At 36.6% G+C, this 20,655-nt stretch overlaps 2 protein-coding genes across 3 annotated transcripts in view; one reads left to right on the top strand and one right to left on the bottom strand.

Moving 5' to 3' along the window:
• The window catches only part of LOC121390724 (acetyl-coenzyme A transporter 1-like), a 28,873-nt gene extending 28,049 nt beyond the window's left edge, over nt 1–824 (bottom strand). Inside the window, exon 1 of the mRNA XM_041522627.1 lies at nt 754–824. The gene's annotated coding sequence lies outside the window, so the exon portion shown is untranslated. The remainder of the gene's footprint in view (nt 1–753) is intronic.
• On the top strand, nt 443–20,608 carry LOC121390727 (protein SCO1 homolog, mitochondrial-like). 2 transcript variants are annotated; one of them, XM_041522630.1, is made up of 8 exons: nt 443–635; nt 936–1,074; nt 4,216–4,338; nt 9,928–10,018; nt 11,074–11,271; nt 15,849–15,941; nt 17,941–18,056; nt 18,429–20,608. In XM_041522630.1, exons 2-8 carry the CDS (start codon nt 940–942, stop codon nt 18,564–18,566), a joined length of 894 nt encoding a protein of 297 aa, XP_041378564.1. In that variant the 5' UTR covers nt 443–635; nt 936–939; the 3' UTR covers nt 18,567–20,608. The 2 variants fall into 2 exon arrangements, with proteins under 2 accessions (XP_041378564.1, XP_041378563.1); XM_041522629.1 differs by lacking the exon at nt 443–635 and having other exon boundaries at nt 864–1,074.
• Nucleotides 20,609–20,655: the final 47 nt, after the last annotated feature.

Genomic DNA, 20,655 nt, shown 5'->3' on the forward strand with positions numbered 1-20,655 from the left:
GAACTGACAAATATTTGGGGGCGAACAGGCAAACAGTTGGGGGGGGGGGTGAATCGTCTTGGGGGTGAACAGGTCAAACTGGGGGCTAACAGGTCAAACTGACTGGGGGCGAACTGGCTGGGGGGGGGGGGGCGAAACGTCATGGATTCGATGAAATACATTACATTTTCATCATCCTAAATCAATGGGATTTTGACTCTCCTAGTGTCTCTAGTGTCACAGCAGTAGCAATATTACATAATAAACCTGCTGTTGACCACATACCTAGCTAAGACACACCAATCCCTAGAGTGCTTTTTTTTTATGGGGGTGAACTGGTAATGCATTGGGGGTGAACGGACATATTTTGTGGGGGCAAACTGGTATGGGGCGAACTGACTGGGACGAACACGTTCGAGAGCGAAACATCATAAATTCCTACGAAAAATGGCATGCATTTGGAACTGTTCGTAAATGGCTAACAACCCGTTCTCGTCACACCACTATGTGAGGCAGTGTGGAGTTTGAGAAAGTGAACACGTTCGCGTACACGTTTTCACCTCTGCAAAAACATTCAGAAACACGTTCAATGCGTCTCCAGGTTTCGAATACATGTAGGCTATACGGATGATGTTCGAAAACGTCCGACACTGACGGTATGTAAAGTTTTTGGTTGTTAAAACATATCAGCTTCAAACAGACCAATTATTTATAAACAATAACAACTATGTCACATTTATCTAGCCACAATTTGAAAGAACTGTTGTCAAATACCATTAAAATAACCGCTTCTATCTGGTGTAAATTGTAAACAAACGTGGCACGACTCAGTGAATTGGTTTTAAGGGAAATCACTCTAATTAGTAAGGGAGGTCATTCTTGTTTCTTATTGAATCACGTTTTATCAGTGTAAACTGTTTTGGATGATGACATTTTAACTTTTTAATCTATTGAAGCACCATGGATATTGTGGCGAGACAGACATTATGCCGTGCTTGTTTTGGGAAGATGTACACACTGCGTCCATTAATATGCAACTCGAGATTGAACTCACACATGACTTGGTCTATGTGGACAAGACAACTGCATAGCAAGGTAATCACAATGAAGTTTGGGAAGACTAATTTGACAGTCTGATTGAAATCAGTTCTACTGGTCTAACACTAACAGTAGATCAGATAGTGTTGCATTGACTCCTATGTCCAGGTGACAATTCGTCTATAAAAATAGTAATTAAAATATCAAACACATTTCATCTTTTAATAAGTTTTATAAACATTAGGCTACTTAGGCCCTACTTAGCATAAAAATTCAAACAAAAAATTCAAACTTTATCAAGTGAGGTTATTTATATGACTGCCGCATCATAAACTGTACCATTGGATACGAGGGAAATAGGTGATTGCTCAACCAGTGGCAGATCTAAGGGGGGGGGGGGGGCATAGGTGCACCCCCCTAAATTTGGCGACCTATAGGCTAAATATATGTATGTATGTATGTATGTATGTATATAGGGTGACCAACCTAAATATTTGTCTGATATTTTCATTTTTATATATGTGCACGAACGCCCTTTTCAAAACAAATTAAAGCGCGTGAAAACGTAATTTTCATAAAAGTAATTTTAAACAGTGCGAAAAATGTCATGTTTGATATATATTTGCAAAATGACAATACAAATGAGTATATCATTATTTATATGTGAATTGGAACTTCCTCATAAAAAGACACACACACCCCATACACACCTACACACACACACAAAAAACCCCATTTTATTAGCAAATATTCCATTACAGTTTAACACTCCCACCTACAGATTAGCAATAAAGCGACAAACAAACTTGGGACCAATGTCATTTTTATGTAGGTACATTGCCACATATGCACTATTGCATCATATATGCATATGGGGGTCAAACTGATTTGTGGCAAACTGGTTCGGGGACGAAACGTCTGCTACTCACATTAAGACTGGCTGCCGTTTTGCATTACACTTACATTACTATTACAGTAACACTTTTGGGGAGCCAGTGTACAGAAAAAAAATTGCGTTATTATTTAACTTACTTGAATAAAATAATATCAGTAGGTATAGTAATGTCATGGATGTGTCGTATAATAGATTAGTGGTGACCAAATATTATTTAGTCAAATGTTGCATGTGAAAGCCAATGTCAATTCGTGGTTTTTTGTTTTGTTTTTATAATATGATCGTAGTGTTCTTCTGTTATATATTCATGCTTTCATCCACGGTGGCAAAATTGCATACATCACCATAGAATCGATGCCTGCCCCATAGGAACATAAGTATATGATATATAAAATGTCTTTAAAATGAATACATAAACTATTCAAGTATAAAACATAAGAAAGAAAATGTTCATGTATGGCTTCAGTTTACTCGAAATGGATTTTCTGGATCCACCACTGTCAACAGAAATAAATAAATAAATAAATGTATAGTCCAATTCGTAGTTACGCGAGCTCAGTCTCTGATGTATGGGCTATTTTTGGAATAAACATTTGGAAGTGCCATCTAGCATTTGTTGACATATGAAAATAGACCGTTCTAAGGAAGTATGTTTTTCACAAATGCAAACAAATCAGTGTGAAATGTTCTATCCTCTTTGAAGTTAAAAACATACAATATCCACAAATTATATATCCCAAGCTCTCTACTTATTGTAGATAATCTACTGAGAGGTCAACATAGTAAGTTTATAATAAATGGAGAGCACTGCAGACCTTGAGATAATAAGTCAAGAGTTTGAAATAGAAGTCGAGAGCTCAACATAATAAGTTGAGACCAAAACATAATGTTGAGGGATCGAGGTAATAAGTGGTGAGCTCGAAATAGTAAGACAAGAGCTCAGCATAAGGCATGAGTTCAACCCGTACCCCTCTTTCAATGGTTCGGGTAGTTTTAGGTATAGGGTTAGGGTTAGTCTTTAGAGCCTTTGATATAGAGGGGTACGGGTCGAACTCTTTCCCAGCATAATAATCTAAGAACATGAAATACTAAGTCAAGAGCTTCACCTTATAAGTCGAGAGCTTCAGATAATAAAATGTAAGTCAGCATTTCAAAATAATAAGTTGGTTATGGTATGTGTTACCCTGTCTGTTGGATGGTGCATTTAAGAGATCCCTTGCTACTAATTGAAAAATGTAGCGGGTTTCCTCTCTATAACTGTGTCAAAATTACCATATGTTTGACATCCAATATCCGATGATTAATAAATCAATGTGCTTTAGTGGTGTCGTTAAACAAAACAAATAATAAGTGTTTGACATTATGATTAAGAAAAAATAAGTTTTTCCTAAAAATATCGCTATATGTATGAACTGAGGGATATATATATTTATCATATAATATCTTGCATTTTCAGTGCAATCAAAGTATGTGATATTTTTCAGATCACATACTTTAAAAATTTGATAACTTTGCAAATTATATGTAAATTAGTCGAGGTCTCGGCACTAGGTTTATTGACATTTAAGCAAACGTACTTGGGTGACACTCCATGACTGACGTATGCATTCATAGTTATCAAATAAAAACATTTCAATGGCAATTTGACACTGAAAGCTGTCCAGCGTTCAGAAAACAAAAAACGTTAGGCATAACTTTATTTTGATGTAAGGCCATCCAAAATGACGTCATTCAAGTTTGACGTCATTTCCATTCAAAAATACACCGTGTCACATATTCTTATGTCATTTGAATATCTAGTAATGGCGGTCTGGAATTAAAGTTGCGTGTACAGTTTACAAAAACACGTTGTATTAAGCTTGAGCTTATATGATAAAGAGATTATTACCCTCGTGTATTTTGGTATCATCAATATCATATATTAGGAATAAAAATAATGTATTATGCTCGCCAGAGGCTCGCATAATACAATTTTTATTCCTAATATATGATATTGACAATACCGAAAAACACTCTGGTAATAACCTCTATATATATATATAGCTGAACCTGGAAGGAGTGAATGGAAGGATATGGTATCAATATGGTATTATCATAATTAGCAGCATTCCCCGTAATTTAAGTTAAGGAGCAGTTAATTACTCAATTTTGTTCACGTTGAGGTTTGGTCCTGTACAGAATTACTAAAAATAGTTCCCATGGTTAATACATGTGTATTGTTCAGGCTATGATTCATTTAATGCTTTATAAATGTCATGAGATTTTTCTTTTCTAATTGCATCTTTCTTCCTATTTCTTTTCAGTTTGAGTACCGAAGACCCCAGATTGTTGGGCGGTGTTTTCAAAATGGGGGATATGGCCAGTCGATACGAAGACTTGCGTCCGAGAGTGTTCCCCCCAAAATGGGGAAGAAGGAAACTTTTGGGGTATGTTATGTGTACAGGGATTTATCCAGGGATTTATACTGAACATCGGCCCGTCCAAAAATCAAATGTCATTCAAAATTCCCAATTTCTTGGCTATATATTCCCAATTTGGTGAATAAATATTTTGTTAATTATGTCTATTCTGATAAATTAATTTAACAAAGTCTCAGAATCCCGAAAACCACAATTGGAAGTAGCTGTGATAACGCAACATGATCTTATAAAATGTGATGTAATCGACACTAGTCTTGCTGTTGTGGCAGGCCTTTGCACACTACATTGTATACCTATAATTTGTTCAAGTTTTTTCTCTATCCCGAGAAATTGAAATTTTCAAAGCATAAACAATGCTAGTTGCCATCAACGTATCCACCAAATAAATACATTGTTTGAGCCCAATGGCCAGTGGGGAACAAAGAATTAAATCAACCTCCACTACCTTTATATACTTTAAATAATATTACAGATCTATGCATAAATTCAGTGACCCAAACAAATTCCCAATTATGACTAAAATCACGCTAATTTTAAAAATCCCATCAGCCATGGGACCCTTGTGGAAAATTGTAGATAAATCACTGGTATATGTTGAACGTAAACATTTTGTCTAAAATTATGAAAAATGAAATAAAATAAAAAATAAAGCAAATTTTAACATTTAACATAATTTGGCTAATGATATTAGAGCTGGGCAGTATTAAAATTTGAGATTCGGTATCAGTATTTTGGGGGTGATTTACATTGGTACGGTATTCGGTATTGACACAATAATGATATCGATATTGATCAGTATTTTAGATATACTTGACTTTAGGGTGTATACTACCAAATCAAATCCCATAGACGACAATAGTAACATATGTGGCTAAAACTCCTACCTGCAGCGTATCAATCGACATAAACACCACGGATATAAATACTACCACCCCTCACACTTAAAGTGAATCAGAAAAAATTGTGGGTCAAGCTGCTCGTTTCTGACATAACGGGTAGCGTCTATGACTACCCTAGTTCCGCACAAAATTCTAGTACTTTTTTTTTTAAAGGTACCCCATACATGTTTCAAGCGCAAGGCTACTTGACACATTGGTACTAGATGAAATAAAATTGCATATTTTTTTACCCAGATGAAACTATTATTTTTTACAACCAACACACTCACATTTATAACCAATCACAGGACTTGTGGTGTTCACTTCTCTATCAAAAGTTCGGTACACCTCAAACTTTGACCCAGCCGGAAGTTATTTGGTTTAGTACTACCTATACTGATAACATACATTTTTCAAAAAGTGTCCAGCTATGTGTCTTTATGACAACCAGGATCTGGTGTATTCTGACATAAACTGACAACCTCACTGAAACTGTTGTTTCTACAGTGCAACCTAATATAATGTACACCTCAAAAAGCATATATATTGCATGTAGTTTTGTACAAATGCAATATGTCATATTAAACAACAAAATGTTTTAAAATAAAACTCCTGAAGATATTTACTTTCAGTTGTGTGTGTGTACTCAGGTATATATGTAGAGACAACAAAGATAGTCAGAGTACCTCTACCCCTTTAAAGAATTCCATTAAAACACATGCACTTGATTGACCCATAGATTATGAAGACCTTAACAGGCACATCAAAGAAATATCAGTATTAAAAAAATACACTGTCTGAGGAAGGAAACAAAAACATGACTGTACCTGTATGAAGTAATGATTTAATGTCCTGAACATTAGTGTCGGGAGGAAATCCTGTATGCTGGGTGTGAGTGTCTTCAAGTTACCAGGTGTGGGAATTTCAAATCCATCGGCCATGCTGATTTTCATAATGAACCATCAAAACCATTGGCAGCCACCAATATTCCTGACTATATTTTATTTATAGCCTACTGTAGTTGGAGGTTTTAATAGTTGTCATATGTGGAATTATCATGCAGCTTTCACACACTTATTTTTGATTAATTACTGAAAAAAGCTATTTTTAAATGACAAAATTACCCGAACATCTATTTTCTTGCATTTTTCTCTAATCCGGATGAATATAATATGTATATTGGATGTATTCCTACAATCTGTAATCCAGCAATTTTATTTAGCTAGTAACATTAGGTAATACAGCTTTAACAATAAAATAAATTATCAACTTAATCCAAGGCAGATAATCAAATCTGAAAAAATTGGTTCTGAATCTAGCATAAACTCAAAATGCTCTTCATGAGAGCTAACTAAGTGATTATTAAGAAAGAAAAAATGATCTGGAGATCTAACTATATGTTTAACAACCTTATTGTTATGTATAAATACGAACAGAAGGCACAATAGTGACAACAAATTTAATTATGTTTTTGGTAAAGTTTTTCTTCAAATTTACTTTAAATTTTGCATAAAACTACAAATTTGTCTAAAATATAACTTAGCACCCTATAAATCTGTCAAAATGACAATAAAAATCAAGTTCTTTACAAATTTGAGTTTTTAGAATTTCATACATGAAAAATTAACAGTGAAACTAAAGACATTAACCCACTATTGGCACATGCTATTTTTAACATAAAAATAAATTGCTATTAAAATCTTAGCTCAGGTTGCCTATATATAATACCATATTTAAGAGCAGTTGTATATGGCAAGTCAAATACCATGTAAAAAGAAATTATTGAAATCTTTACAGTATGAATTATAGGCCAAAACCAACTTTTCTTCAGTGCTGACTTTGATCCAAACTCCATTCAGAGCCATGTACAGAGATTATTGTCACAGTCAAGGTCATTGTGAACTTGCATGGTCGAGTGATGGCTAATTAATCAACCAGTATAGTTTAATTTAATAAAATGACAAAATCATATTTTTTATTATGCACTGAATATGTGCTATAGGGTGTATACTACAAAACAAATCCCATAGACAACAATAGTAACATATGTGGCTAAAACTCCTACCTGCAACGTATCAATCGATATAAATACTACCAGTCCTCACACTTAAAGTGAATCAGAAAAAATTGGAGGTCAAGCTGCTCGTTTCTGAGATAACAGTTAGCATTTATGACTACCCTAGTTCCGCACAAAATTCGAGTACTTTTTTTTTACAAGTGCCCCATACATGTTTCAAGCACAAGGCTACTTGACACATTGGTACTAGATGAAATAAAATTGCATATTTTTTTTACCCAGATGAAACTGTTATTTTTTACAACCAACACACTCACATTTATAACCAATCACAGGACTTGTGGTGTTCACTTCTCTATCAAAAGTTGGGTGCACCTCGAACTTTGACCCAGCCGGAAGTTATTTGGTTTAGTACTACCTTTAAATGTATGCCTGAGTTAAGGTTGACCCATTAATTTCATCTAAATAAAATTAAATTCCATACACAAGGCACTTGTCTGATTTATACCCAACCAATTTGGCATTCGTCAGATATATTGTTAGTGCTTTATTAAATGGTGGGAAACATTTTTCAATACCAAAATTTCGGTATTTTGAAATTTGTTCCATACAGTAAATTGATATTGACATGATACCTAACTGTATATATAGTATACCTCTCAGCTCTAAATGATATTTTGTTTAAACTAGCCATTTTATAATACTTTTCAAAAAAATCAGAAAATTGGCTCTAAAATAAATTATTCATATTCTGAGACTTGAATTGTTCCCTAGAAGGTTTGGTGTGCAGTGTACCACTACTAGTGGAGCAGGAGGAAACTATAGGTTTCGTCTGTGTCCATCTGTCCGTCATATGTCCCACATATAATGATTTTTTTTCAATGCCTCAAGCCGTTGAGCTGAACTTTTGTGTATAGCTTTATCATGTAAAGTTACAAATCAAGTTTGACTTTCATTGGGGGATTTTCCTATTTTTATGGCAGTTATGGCAACTTCATGAGAATTTATTCAAGGGCCATAACTGTCAAAATTAAATTTATTCAGTTGTGTCAGATATGGGTCATGTATTGCCTTGGCAGTACTCTCAGAGTGCTAGTTTCCCTTATTAGTCCCCTACCAATCCAACCGGAGGAGACTATGGGTTTCTTTTCAGTCCTGTCTGTCCATTCGACCATCCCACATTCAGTTTTATGGATGCTTTCATGGCCATTTATCCATTTTTGATAGAGGTATGGACCTTGAACTTAGGAGATACAAAATGTGTTTCCTAAACCTTTTTTTGCAGTGCATCAAGATACTTAGGTGAAGTTTTGTATAGGGCCTCCAAGAGTCCAGCATATTGGACTGAGTACTCAGTGGTCAAACTCGACCCGAACCTGAGTACCCGCCACTTACACAAGATGATAATGAGACTAAGGAATAAAGTAAAATACCATTATGCATCTTAATTCCAGTGCTGAAAATGGATGCCCAATCATGCCTTTGTATGTATTGCATTCAACACATTCAACGTTTTTCCTCTCTATGTCTCATAGACCAATAATGTAACTGGCGGGAAGCATAATATGGCAAATTGACGTAAAAAATATTAAGTGAGAGTGCTCTTCATTGCATGGGTACTAGAGTCCTGTGAGCAGACTCGAGTCTTGCTAGACTCGGCCCGTGTCCGAGTACTTGAGTACTCATGGAGACCCTAGTTTTGTACATATCTTTATCATGTACATGTACAAAACCTGTTTATGTCTTACACGTGTGTACCTACATGTATTTATAATGCTTCAACACCTGTTTATGTCTTACACGTGTGTACCTACATGTATTTCTAATGCTTCAACACCTGTTTATGTCTTACACGTGTGTACCTACATGTATTTATAATGCTTCAACACCTGTTTATGTCTTACACGTGTGTACCTACATGTATTTTTAATGCTTCAAAACCAGCATTTAAAAGAAAACAGGCTTCATAAATTTGGCCTATTAAGTTTAACTTTGATGTCGATTTACCCATTTTTCACAGAGTTATGGCCCTTGAATTTAGGAGATCAGAAATATGTTGTGCCCAGTAGGGGATATGCATTGCTTTAGCAGTTCTCTGATAACAGTTGTTAATCAGTGCTTCATGGTTGGTGCATCAAAAGTTGTGCTTTATACTGAGCACTCTGTCACTGGGAAAATATATACACAAACATGCAGGGATGTAATTTTCACCTGTTTTTTAACTCTTGTTACCAGACTGTACAAAGGACATTCTGTGTGCTGTCTGTCTGTAAGCAGTGTTTCTGCCAGAATTTTTTGTGCGTATGGTGCTATGGAAATTAATGCAACCACAGTCAACAGGGGGTGTGGGGGGCCTCCCCCAGAAAGAAAATGGGTTAAATTTAGGGTTAGGGTTAAGAAAAGCATACAATAATGATAAGAGTAATTAATGTTTTCAAAAGGTTAACTTAAAAAACCAAATCTGCCAAAAAATTAGGGTATGGCTCCATACCCGTTTTACCCTCTGGCAGAAAGCCTGGTAAGAAAAGTTTGTATAGACTATCTCTTACTGCCAGTTGGCACTGGCCTATTTCATAGCAAAGGGTTTCTTCTCTTTTGCCATTACAGTTATTTTTAACATTTTAGAAAATATATGCAATGTATATGATAATCAGTATTTTAATTTTTAAAAATAATTTTTGTGTTGTTGTTTTGTTTTAGCCTGTCACGTGGAAAAGTGTGTTATTCTTTGCTGGTGTCGGAGGGGTGTTTTTTCTTGGATTTCAGTATGTGAAGAAAGAGAAAGAACTTAGTAAGTTCAACCCTCGAAATAAGCTGTAGTCAATGTAACCAATTAATAGGTTACGTGGTATTTCTCAGTCATAACCGATTAATAGGTTACGTGGTATTTCTCAGTCATAACCGATTAATAGGTTACGTGGTATTTCTCAGTCATAACCGATTAATAGGTTACGTGGTATTTCTCAGTCATAACCGATTAATAGGTTACGTGGTATTTCTCAGTCATAACCGATTGTATATAACCAATTCAGTTATGACTTCAGTTTTAAAATTTCAACTAGAAGGCAAAATTAGGTTGCCAATTAAAATGGATCATACAAAACTGTTTGCACTGAACACTAGTTTGTAGCATATGTTCATGGGAGGGGGTGGGGGGTGTAGCCCACTGATAAAGCACTCGTCTGATACGCGGTCTATCCCAGTCAGTGGGCCCATTGGGCTATTTCTCATTCCAGCTAGTGCACTAGTATATATTAAAGCTTGTGGTATTTAGCCAGTACAGTTGATGTCATTTAGTCAACTGACTGACTTGTTGAGATTTAACAGCTGGACTTAGCCCATTGGTAAAGCGCTCACCTAATGCGCAGTCAGTCTAGGTTCGATTCCAGTCAGTGGGCCCATTGGGCTATTTCTTGTTCTATCCAGTGCTCCAAGACTGGTATATCAAAGACCATAGTATGTGCTATCTTGCCAAATTTTAACATCCATTAGCCAATGATTAATAAATCAATGTCCTCTAGTGGTGTTGTTAAAAAAACAAAAACACTGGTAAGATTTGGCCAAAAAGATGGATGTAATTTTCAGAGGGTTGTAATATTTATTGAAAGATAAAAGCAGAATTTTACCATACTCAAATAAACGTTGACTTGAAATTCAATCTATTTTGTGAAAATGAGTAATTCTACAATTCTTGTATTACAAAACGAAGCTAACCAGACTTAAATGTATTTCAATTGGTCAGTTTGGTCAATAGCATATTGCTTGTGAAAATATTTTCTATGAAGTAATCATCTAACATATACCCGTAATTGTATAAAAAATTAAAACTTGTTTCTTTTCGTGTAGAAATTGCGCAGGAGCGGAGTAAGTCGCTAGGTAAGGCCGCCATTGGTGGTCCATGGAAGCTGATGGATCACGACGGGAAGGAGAGATCCAGTGAGGAGTTCCTCGGGCAGTGGGTGCTGCTCTACTTTGGATTCACACACTGCCCCGACATCTGCCCTGAAGAACTGGAAAAGACTGTAGAAGTAGTGGATGGAGTGGGTGAGTTTTTCTGAACGTGATAGAAGTAGTGGATGGAGTGGGTGAGTTGTTCTGAACATGATAGAAGTAGTGGATGGAGTGGGTGAGTTGTTCTGAACATGATAGAAGTAGTGGATGGAGTGGGTGAGTTCTGAACATGATAGAAGTAGTGAATGGAGTGGGTGAGTTGTTCTGAACATGATAGAAGTAGTGGATGGAGTGGGTGAGTTCTGAACATGATAGAAGTAGTGGATGGAGTGGGTGAGTTGTTCTGAACATGATAGAAGTAGTGGATGGAGTGGGTGAGTTGTTCTGAACATGATAGAAGTAGTGGATGGAGTGGGTGATTTTTTCTGAACATGATAGAAGTAGTGATCGGAGTGGGTGAGTTCTGAACATGATAGAAGTAGTGGATGGAGCGGGTGAGTTGTTCTGAACATGATAGAAGGAGTGGGTGAGTTGTTCTGAACATGATAGAAGTAGTGGATGGAGTGGGTGAGTTTTTCTGAACATGATAGAAGTAGTGATCGGAGTGGGTGAGTTGTTCTGAACATGATAGAAGTAGTGGGTGAGTTCTGAACATGATAGAAGTAGTGAATGGAGTGGGTGAGTTGTTCTGAACATGATAGAAGTAGTGGATGGAGTGGGTGAGTTCTGAACATGATAGAAGTAGTGAATGGAGTGGGTGAGTTGTTCTGAACATGATAGAAGTAGTGGATGGAGTGGGTGAGTTCTGAACATGATAGAAGTAGTGGATGGAGTGGGTGAGTTGTTCTGAACATGATAGAAGTAGTGGATGGAGTGGGTGAGTTTTTCTGAACATGATAGAAGTAGTGATCGGAGTGGGTGAGTTTTTCTGAACATGATAGAAGTAGTGATCGGAGTGGGTGAGTTGTTCTGAACGTGATAGAAGTAGTGGATGGAGTGGGTGAGTTGTTCTGAACATGATAGAAGTAGTGGATGGAGTGGGCGAGTTGTTCTGAACGTGATAGAAGTAGTGGATGGAGTGGGCGAGTTGTTCTGAACGTGATAGAAGTAGTGGATGGAGTGGGCGAGTTGTTCTGAACCTGATAGAAGTAGTGGATGGAGTGGGTGAGTTGTTCTGAACATGATAGAAGTAGTGGATGGAGTGGGTGAGTTTTTCTGAACATGATAGAAGTAGTGATCGGAGTGGGTGAGTTTTTCTGAACATGATAGAAGTAGTGATCGGAGTGGGTGAGTTCTGAACATGATAGAAGTAGTGGATGGAGTGGGTGAGTTGTTCTGAACATGATAGAAGGAGTGGGTGAGTTGTTCTGAACATGATAGAAGTAGTGGATGGAGTGGGTGAGTTTTTCTGAACATGATAGAAGTAGTGATCGGAGTGGGTGAGTTGTTCTGAACATGATAGAAGTAGTGGATGGAGTGGGTGAGTTCTGAACATGATAGAAGTAGTGAATGGAGTGGGTGAGTTGTTCTGAACATGATAGAAGTAGTGGATGGAGTGGGTGAGTTCTGAACATGATAGAAGTAGTGAATGGAGTGGGTGAGTTGTTCTGAACATGATAGAAGTAGTGGATGGAGTGGGTGAGTTCTGAACATGATAGAAGTAGTGGATGGAGTGGGTGAGTTTTTCTGAACATGATAGAAGTAGTGATCGGAGTGGGTGAGTTTTTCTGAACATGATAGAAGTAGTGATCAGAGTGGGTGAGTTGTTCTGAACATGATAGAAGTAGTGAATGGAGTGGGTGAGTTTTTTGAACATGATAGAAGTAGTGAATGGAGTGGGTGAGTTTTTTGAACATGATAGAAGTAGTGGATGAAGTGGGTGAGTTGTTCTGAACATGATAAAAGTAGTGGACAAAGTTTGAATTCATAGGTGCAGATTCTTCCATGTAGTTGAACACTTTTGGCAGATAATGAATAATAATAATATCTGTATGATAGATATTTAAAGAATAACTAACGAGCTACGAGGAATTATGAATTATCTGTCCCGAGTGAATGAATGTTGTAAACCCGAGCCTTTGGTGAGGGTTTACAACATTCATTCATGAGGGACAGATAATTCGTAACTCCTCGTAGCGAGTTGGTTATTCTCTTTATTACCCATTGTCAATTTTAACTGATTTTTAATGTAAGAATTCCTCTGCAGTCTACAACAAAGCCATCAGCCATTACGTCATATAATCTTACGCGCATTACATGACGTAATGTAAGTGACGTCATAGCATGACGGCGTTCTTTTTATAGCCAAATGTTTACAGTACAAAATAATACAACTGTATTTGCATTTGAAAATAATTATTTTTATATATTACTAAAGCTGCTGCTTATGAAAATATATCAAATGAGTCCATTTGTTTTTGTAAATTTGTGTAGATTGTATAAGGTATGTGTAATCTGACTCATGAATGGAAACATTATATGAATGAAAGTGAAGTTCTGGCCATGGCAAGCAACCAACCAAACATTGTGATTTGTAAGCCAGCCAATCAGTGACTGTAGAAGCAATCTGCACACTGTGCAGAGATCGAAAAAATATTACCCTATATATTTGAGCCCATATGGGTAATAAAATGTAATATTTGTGTTGTAGATGCCCTTGAAGGTGTTCCCAACCTGAAGCCTTTGTTTATAACTTGACACATATCTGTATGATAGATATAATGTAATATTTGTGTTGTAGATGCCCTGGAAGGTGTTCCCAACCTGAAGCCTTTGTTTATAACTTGACACATATCTGTATGATAGATATAATGTAATATTTGTGTTGTAGATGCCCTGGAAGGTGTTCCCAACCTGAAGCCTTTGTTTATAACTTGACACATATCTGTATGATAGATATAATGTAATATTTGTGTTGTAGATGCCCTGGAAGGTGTTCCCAACCTGAAGCCTTTGTTTATAACTTGACACATATCTGTATGATAGATAAAGTGTAATATTTGTGTTGTAGATGCCCTGGAAGGTGTTCCCAACCTGAAGCCTTTGTTTATAACTTGACACATATCTGTATGATAGATAAAATGTAATATTTGTGTTGTAGATGCCCTGAAAGGAAAGAAAGAAATGTTTTATTTAATGACGCACTCAACACATTTTATTTACGGGTTATATGGTGTCAGACATATGGTTAAAGACCACATAGATTTTGAGAGGAAACCCGCTGTCGCCACTTCATGGGCTACTCTTTCCGATTAATAGCAAGGGATCTTTTATTTGCGCTTCCCACAGGCAGGATAGCACAAACCATGGCCTTTGTTGAATCAGTTATGGATCACTGGTCGGTGCAAGTGGTTTACACCTACCCATTGAGCCTTGCGGAGCACTCACTCAGGGTTTGGAGTCGGTATTTGGATTAAAAATCCCATGCCTCGACTGGGATCTGAACCCAGTACCTACCAGCCTGTTGACCGATGGCCTAACATCGACACCACCGAGGCCGGTCGCCCTGGAAGGTGTTCCCAACCTGAAGCCTTTGTTTATAACTTGACACAGATCTGTATGATAGGTAAAATGTAATATTTGTGTTGTAGATGCCCTGGAAGGTGTTCCCAACCTGAAGCCTTTGTTTATAACTTGACACATATCTGTATGATAGATATAATGTAATATTTGTGTTGTAGATGCCCTGGAAGGTGTTCCCAACCTGAAGCCTTTGTTTATAACTTGACACATATCTGTATGATAGATAAAGTGTAATATTTGTGTTGTAGATGCCCTGGAAGGTGTTCCCAACCTGAAGCCTTTGTTTATAACTTGACACATATCTGTATGATAGATAAAGTGTAATATTTGTGTTGTAGATGCCCTGGAAGGTGTTCCCAACCTGAAGCCTTTGTTTATAACTTGACACATATCTGTATGATAGATATAATGTAATATTTGTGTTGTAGATGCCCTGGAAGGTGTTCCCAACCTGAAGTCTTTGTTTATAACTTGACACATATCTGTATGATAGATATAATGTAATATTTGTGTTGTAGATGCCCTGGAAGGTGTTCCCAACCTGAAGCCTTGGTTTATAACTTGACACATATCTGTATGATAGATATAATGTAATATTTGTGTTGTAGATGCCCTGGAAGGTGTTCCCAACCTGAAGCCTTTGTTTATAACTTGACACATATCTGTATGATAGATATAATGTAATATTTGTGTTGTAGATGCCCTGGAAGTTGTTCCCAACCTGAAGCCTTTGTTTATAACTTGACACATATCTGTATGATAGATATAATGTAATATTTGTGTTGTAGATGCCCTGGAAGGTGTTCCCAACCTGAAGCCTTTGTTTATAACTTGACACATATCTGTATGATAGATATAATGTAATATTTGTGTTGTAGATGCCCTGGAAGGTGTTCCCAACCTGAAGCCTTTGTTTATAACTTGACACATATCTGTATGATAGATATAATGTAATATTTGTGTTGTAGATGCCCTGGAAGGTGTTCCCAACCTGAAGCCTTTGTTTATAACTTGACACATAGCTGTATGATAGATAAAGTGTAATATTTGTGTTGTAGATGCCCTGGAAGGTGTTCCCAACCTGAAGCCTTTGTTTATAACTTGACACATATCTGTATGATAGATATAATGTAATATTTGTGTTGTAGATGCCCTGGAAGGTGTTCCCAACCTGAAGCCTTTGTTTATAACTGTCGACCCAGACCGAGATACGCCGAAAGTCATCAAAGAATACTGTTTAGGTACGCTGCATCATAGTGTCTTTAGTTCCAATATGGCATTTAGTAGGTCGTATAATATTTGTATAAAACATTAATGGGGAGGGAGGGTGTTTGTTTGTATCATGGGATAAAACATTAATGGGGAGGAAGGGTGTTTGTTAGTATTGAGAGATAAAACATTAATGGGGAGGGAGGGTGTTTGTTTGTATCACTGGATAAAACATTAATGGGGAGGGAGGGTGTTTGTTAGTATCAAGGGATAAAACATTAATGGGGATGGAGGGTGTTTGTTAGTATTATGGGATACTATGGGATAAAACATTAATGGGGAGGGAGGGTGTTTGTTAGTATCATGGGATAAAACATTAATGGGGAGGGAGGGTGTTTGTTAGTATCATGGGATAAAACGTTAATGGGGAGGGAAGGTATTTGTTAAGAGGATAATATCATGGGATAAAACATTAATGGGGAGGGAGGGTGTTTGTTAGTATAATGGGATAAAACATTAATGGGGAGGGAGGGTGTTTGTTGGTATAATGGGATAAAATGTTAATGGTGAGGGAAGGTATTTGTTAAGAGGATAATATCATGGGATAAAACATTAATGGTGAGGGAAGGTATTTGTTAAGAGGATTGTATCATGGGATAAAACGTTAATGGGGAGGGAAGGTGTTTGTTAAGAGGATAGTATTATGGGATAAAACGTTAATGGGGAGGGAGGGCGTTTGTCGAGAGTTACAGGTTTTCAAAACAATGTATTTTATTCGCAAAGTCAAATGTAGTCAACTGTGACCATTTTGCTTTTATCAGATGATTTGTATCGACAAGTCATCCAGGGGATACATCGTGCCCATATGTACATCTATGTACTCTTGATTTTCATGCAACTTACATATATGAATAGGATCATGATACCGTGAACAAGTTCGAATTTTGTTTTTCTGCGTCACTATTACTAAAAATAGAAATGCGTCGTGACTGCTCTAGTAAGTTCATTTCTCAACCGATTTTCATGAAAATTCAACTATAGTGATTGCATCATGAATGATATTTTGGCCAAGTTTACATTTCACCTCTCTTCTTTGATTCGTTTGAAGGTTAAGGTCTCTGTTACTAAAAATAGAAATATGTCATCACCGTTCTAGATTGTGACTTCATTTCCCATTGTGACTTTTATGAAAGTTGAAATATAGAAATAGGATGGTTCAATCGCAAGGGGATTTGTAGCATTTCCGATGCCTTGTTACCAAATAACAAAAAAACCAGTAACAGTTGGTAAACTTAAGTGACAGTGATTAGGAAAAGGGTGTGTGGGAAGTTGTTAACAAGTATGATTTATTTTTAGATGGGTCCGCATTAGTTATATCGACATTACAAAATGTTAAATGGGGAAAGGGATATAAAAATGCCAGATTTTGTATTACGTAATTTTTTAACAACCCTGGAACTCTGTGTCCCAGGACAAATTGTCTGGAGCCAAAACACAGGAAAAGTTAAAACCTGGCCCCATATTTTCAAAACTATCTTAGCGCTACAGTATTGTATAACAATCGGACGTTATCACTGCAAGTGAGTGGGACGTAGCCCAGTGGTAAAGCGCTCGCCTGTTGCGCAGTCGGTTTAGGATCAATCCCCATCGGTGGACCCATTGGGCCATTTCTTGTTCCAGCCATTGCACCACGCCTGGTATATTAAAGGCTGTGCTATGTGCTATCGTGTCTGTGGAACGGTGCACATAAAAGATCCCTTGCTACTAATGGAAAAATGTAGTGGGTTTCCGCTCTAAGACTATATCAAAATTACAAAATGTTTGACATCCAATAGCCGATGATTAATAAATCAGTGTCACATTGTGCTCTAGTGGTGTCATTAAACAAAACAAACTTTTAACTTTTTAACTATCTCTGCGATACCCCTAATACCTACCTTACTAAGATTGCTTCAAAAGCATGCTGAATGTATGCTGTATGTTATACCTTAGCTGTATGCTGTATGTTAGACCTTAATGTTTTTTCAACAGAGTTTTCTCCCAAGATACTTGGGCTGACTGGAACCAAAGAACAAATTGACAATGTGACTCGGTCGTATCGTGTTTACTACAGCATTGGCCCAAAAGATGAAGACAATGACTATATTGTAAGTATCTTCCTTTAAACTTGCACACCCTAGTTCCAACACCTAAAAATGGATGCCAAGTTTAGTTAATCTACAAACCTGTAACACATTTGGACAAAGTTACAACAGATTGAAACAACTGTCTGTGAAGTTGAAACGGATATATATATCCATAACCGTTACTACTCAGATGCACGTTTTTTAAAATATGAAAAATGCATTTTGCGGAAGATGAATTAGTTTATTGAGGGGGTACTTTCTACATGTGTATGTGTCTGTTAGTAAGTATTGTTATTATTGTTTATTAAGTTTATTGAGGGGGTACTGTCTATGTGTCTGTTAGCAAGTATTGTTATTATTGTTTATCAACTCGCACGTTGTGACTCATTTCAGGTTGACCACTCCATTATCCAGTACTTGGTGAATCCAAAGGGAGACTTCGTCGACTTCTATGGCCAGAATAAAGTGGCTGAAGAAGTTAAAAACAGCATCGTTATGCAAATGCACAGATACAGCCAGCTTAATAAATAGTTCACCAACCCATTTGATTAGCTGGTTTTGTTAATGTGGCACCATATAATGAACTATTGGACACACGGTTCCAACTTAAACAGATTGGAATCTGAAAACAGTGTGCCTCCAACAGCCTATATATCTTATTATTGTCTTATGTAGTTGTTTCTGTCGGTGTGCATATCATCTGGGATAGGAGTTGCAGTGACTGCCGTTTGTAAAATCCTCAGCTGAAAAAAGCTCCCCTGACGTTTTTGGGGTTTTTGGAAATTAGCACAACTTAATTGTTAAAATGTAAATGTCACCAAACTGATAATAATGTACATGACAAATTCGGCAAACCCTAATATCCGCCCCCCTGACAACATGCGAACATTTTGAAAGTAAAACCGATAATTAAATATAATAGGGAGTTACTAGTAAGTAAACAAGTAAATAAACATGGCAATCTAGTTTTATTTTGACATTGGTTACAATGAATTTGCCAGATTGCTACAAAAGCAACACACCTTGCCCACTCGTTCTGCAAATTCGTTGCACCTCAGCTGATTATGAATAGAAATAGGCCGAAGTGTTCCAAATGGTCGAAAATTCCGATAGTACGACTTCTGCCTTACATACATCCAATGAAAACAGTTGATACATTTTATATTAAGGAAGACACTGCTGTTTTCTTTTTCTGAATGAAAACTTTTGGGATCAATTTCTCAAAACTTATTAGTTAATAGTATAAAATGTTCACCTGGCAAATTTGTTAAGGGGAGCGGTTTTTCGCGCCACATGTTTTACGGGTGTAGGGGCAATCGCGCCCGTCAAACGACAGTCACTGGGGTTGGGGTTGGGGGAAGTATGTGTAAAACAGTTAAAATGATGTGTTGATTTGGCTAATGCACACATTCTTAAAAACATTTTGGCAAATTTATACCATGTTATTTCTACAGCTGGATCCCTGGTAATCTTATGAATTTCAGAGGCATAAAAAGGTGGCAACATAATTAGAGAATCACAGGTCGTTGAACAGATAGCAGTTTGATGAAGTGATGGCAAGAAAGGGCAACCCTTTGGGTCGTTGAACAGATAGCAGTTTGATGTGATGGTAAGAAAGGGCAACCCTTTGGGTCGTTGGAACAGATAGCAGTTTGATGTGATGGTAAGAAAGGGAAACCCTTTCGGTCTTGCCGAGTTAAATTATTTGTCCTGAATAAGATAATGCTGATATCCTTATGTAACTAACCAGTTCTTGTCTTGTTTTCATCATGCAACTATTTTTAATACCACACCAAACTACTGTATGGGAACTATGTCAGGGTTCTTCATACGCATCCTGGAATGTCGTAGAATTTTGTGGTTTTAAAATCCAGGCCCGGAATGTCCTAGAAAAAGCATTAATTTTTATTGTTTCTTGGAAATTTAGGCAAAAATTGTGCTGGTTTATAATTTTTGAAACTTTACTTTCGTTGTCCTCATAACCCGTCTAAATTCAGACAACAATTTGTTATAAAAACATTCATTGATTGAACATTTTATGTCCTATAAAAGTCCTTGACTTTTATTATTTTTCAAGTGTAAGAACCCTGTATAACGACGTCCAAAAGAAACTTTACAAGGCTTGAAATGTTATTATAGAAAAACAACAAACGGTACGGTGGGATATGAAAGTATCATGAAGTTCAACATATAAACATGATACATGCAGTGTTTGTAAGGTGGGAAAAAAATTAAATTGATGTTGGAGGAAAATGTGTTGATTTACACTACAGAACGATATTCAGTGTGATGGAATTGCTGGTTCTCTGCGATAGCCAATCTAGCATACAGAATCTCCTTTTTTAATATCCTCATTATGTATTTTTGTAGGGGGTTGGGTTTTTTTTTTTTTTTTTTTTTTTTTTTTTTTGTACTACACAATATCATGACATCCACAGCAAGTTCGCATATTTCCTTCTTTTATGTCACTAAACTTTGTCATTGTATGTAAGAATTTTATTGTCTCAATTGATATTTGTATTTTACCAAGAAAATCTACATTAAATGCTAATAAAACAAGACTGATTTTTAAAGTGTGACTTTTTCTTTTTTAATGATACATTCTTGATGTTGATAAACA

Source organism: Gigantopelta aegis, chromosome 15 (assembly GCF_016097555.1).
Source record: "Gigantopelta aegis isolate Gae_Host chromosome 15, Gae_host_genome, whole genome shotgun sequence".
In the NCBI taxonomy this organism is placed as follows: domain Eukaryota; kingdom Metazoa; phylum Mollusca; class Gastropoda; order Neomphalida; family Peltospiridae; genus Gigantopelta; species Gigantopelta aegis.

Excerpts from the sequence above, each read along its gene's own strand:
- LOC121390727 (XM_041522630.1), top strand. The coding sequence starts at position 940 with ATGGATATTGTGGCGAGACAGACATTATGCCGTGCTTGTTTTGGGAAG. Across the intron at positions 10,019-11,073 it reads GAAGAAAGAGAAAGAACTTA|AAATTGCGCAGGAGCGGAGT; the intron begins GTAAGTTCAACC and ends CTTTTCGTGTAG. Across the intron at positions 18,057-18,428 it reads ATGAAGACAATGACTATATT|GTTGACCACTCCATTATCCA; the intron begins GTAAGTATCTTC and ends GACTCATTTCAG.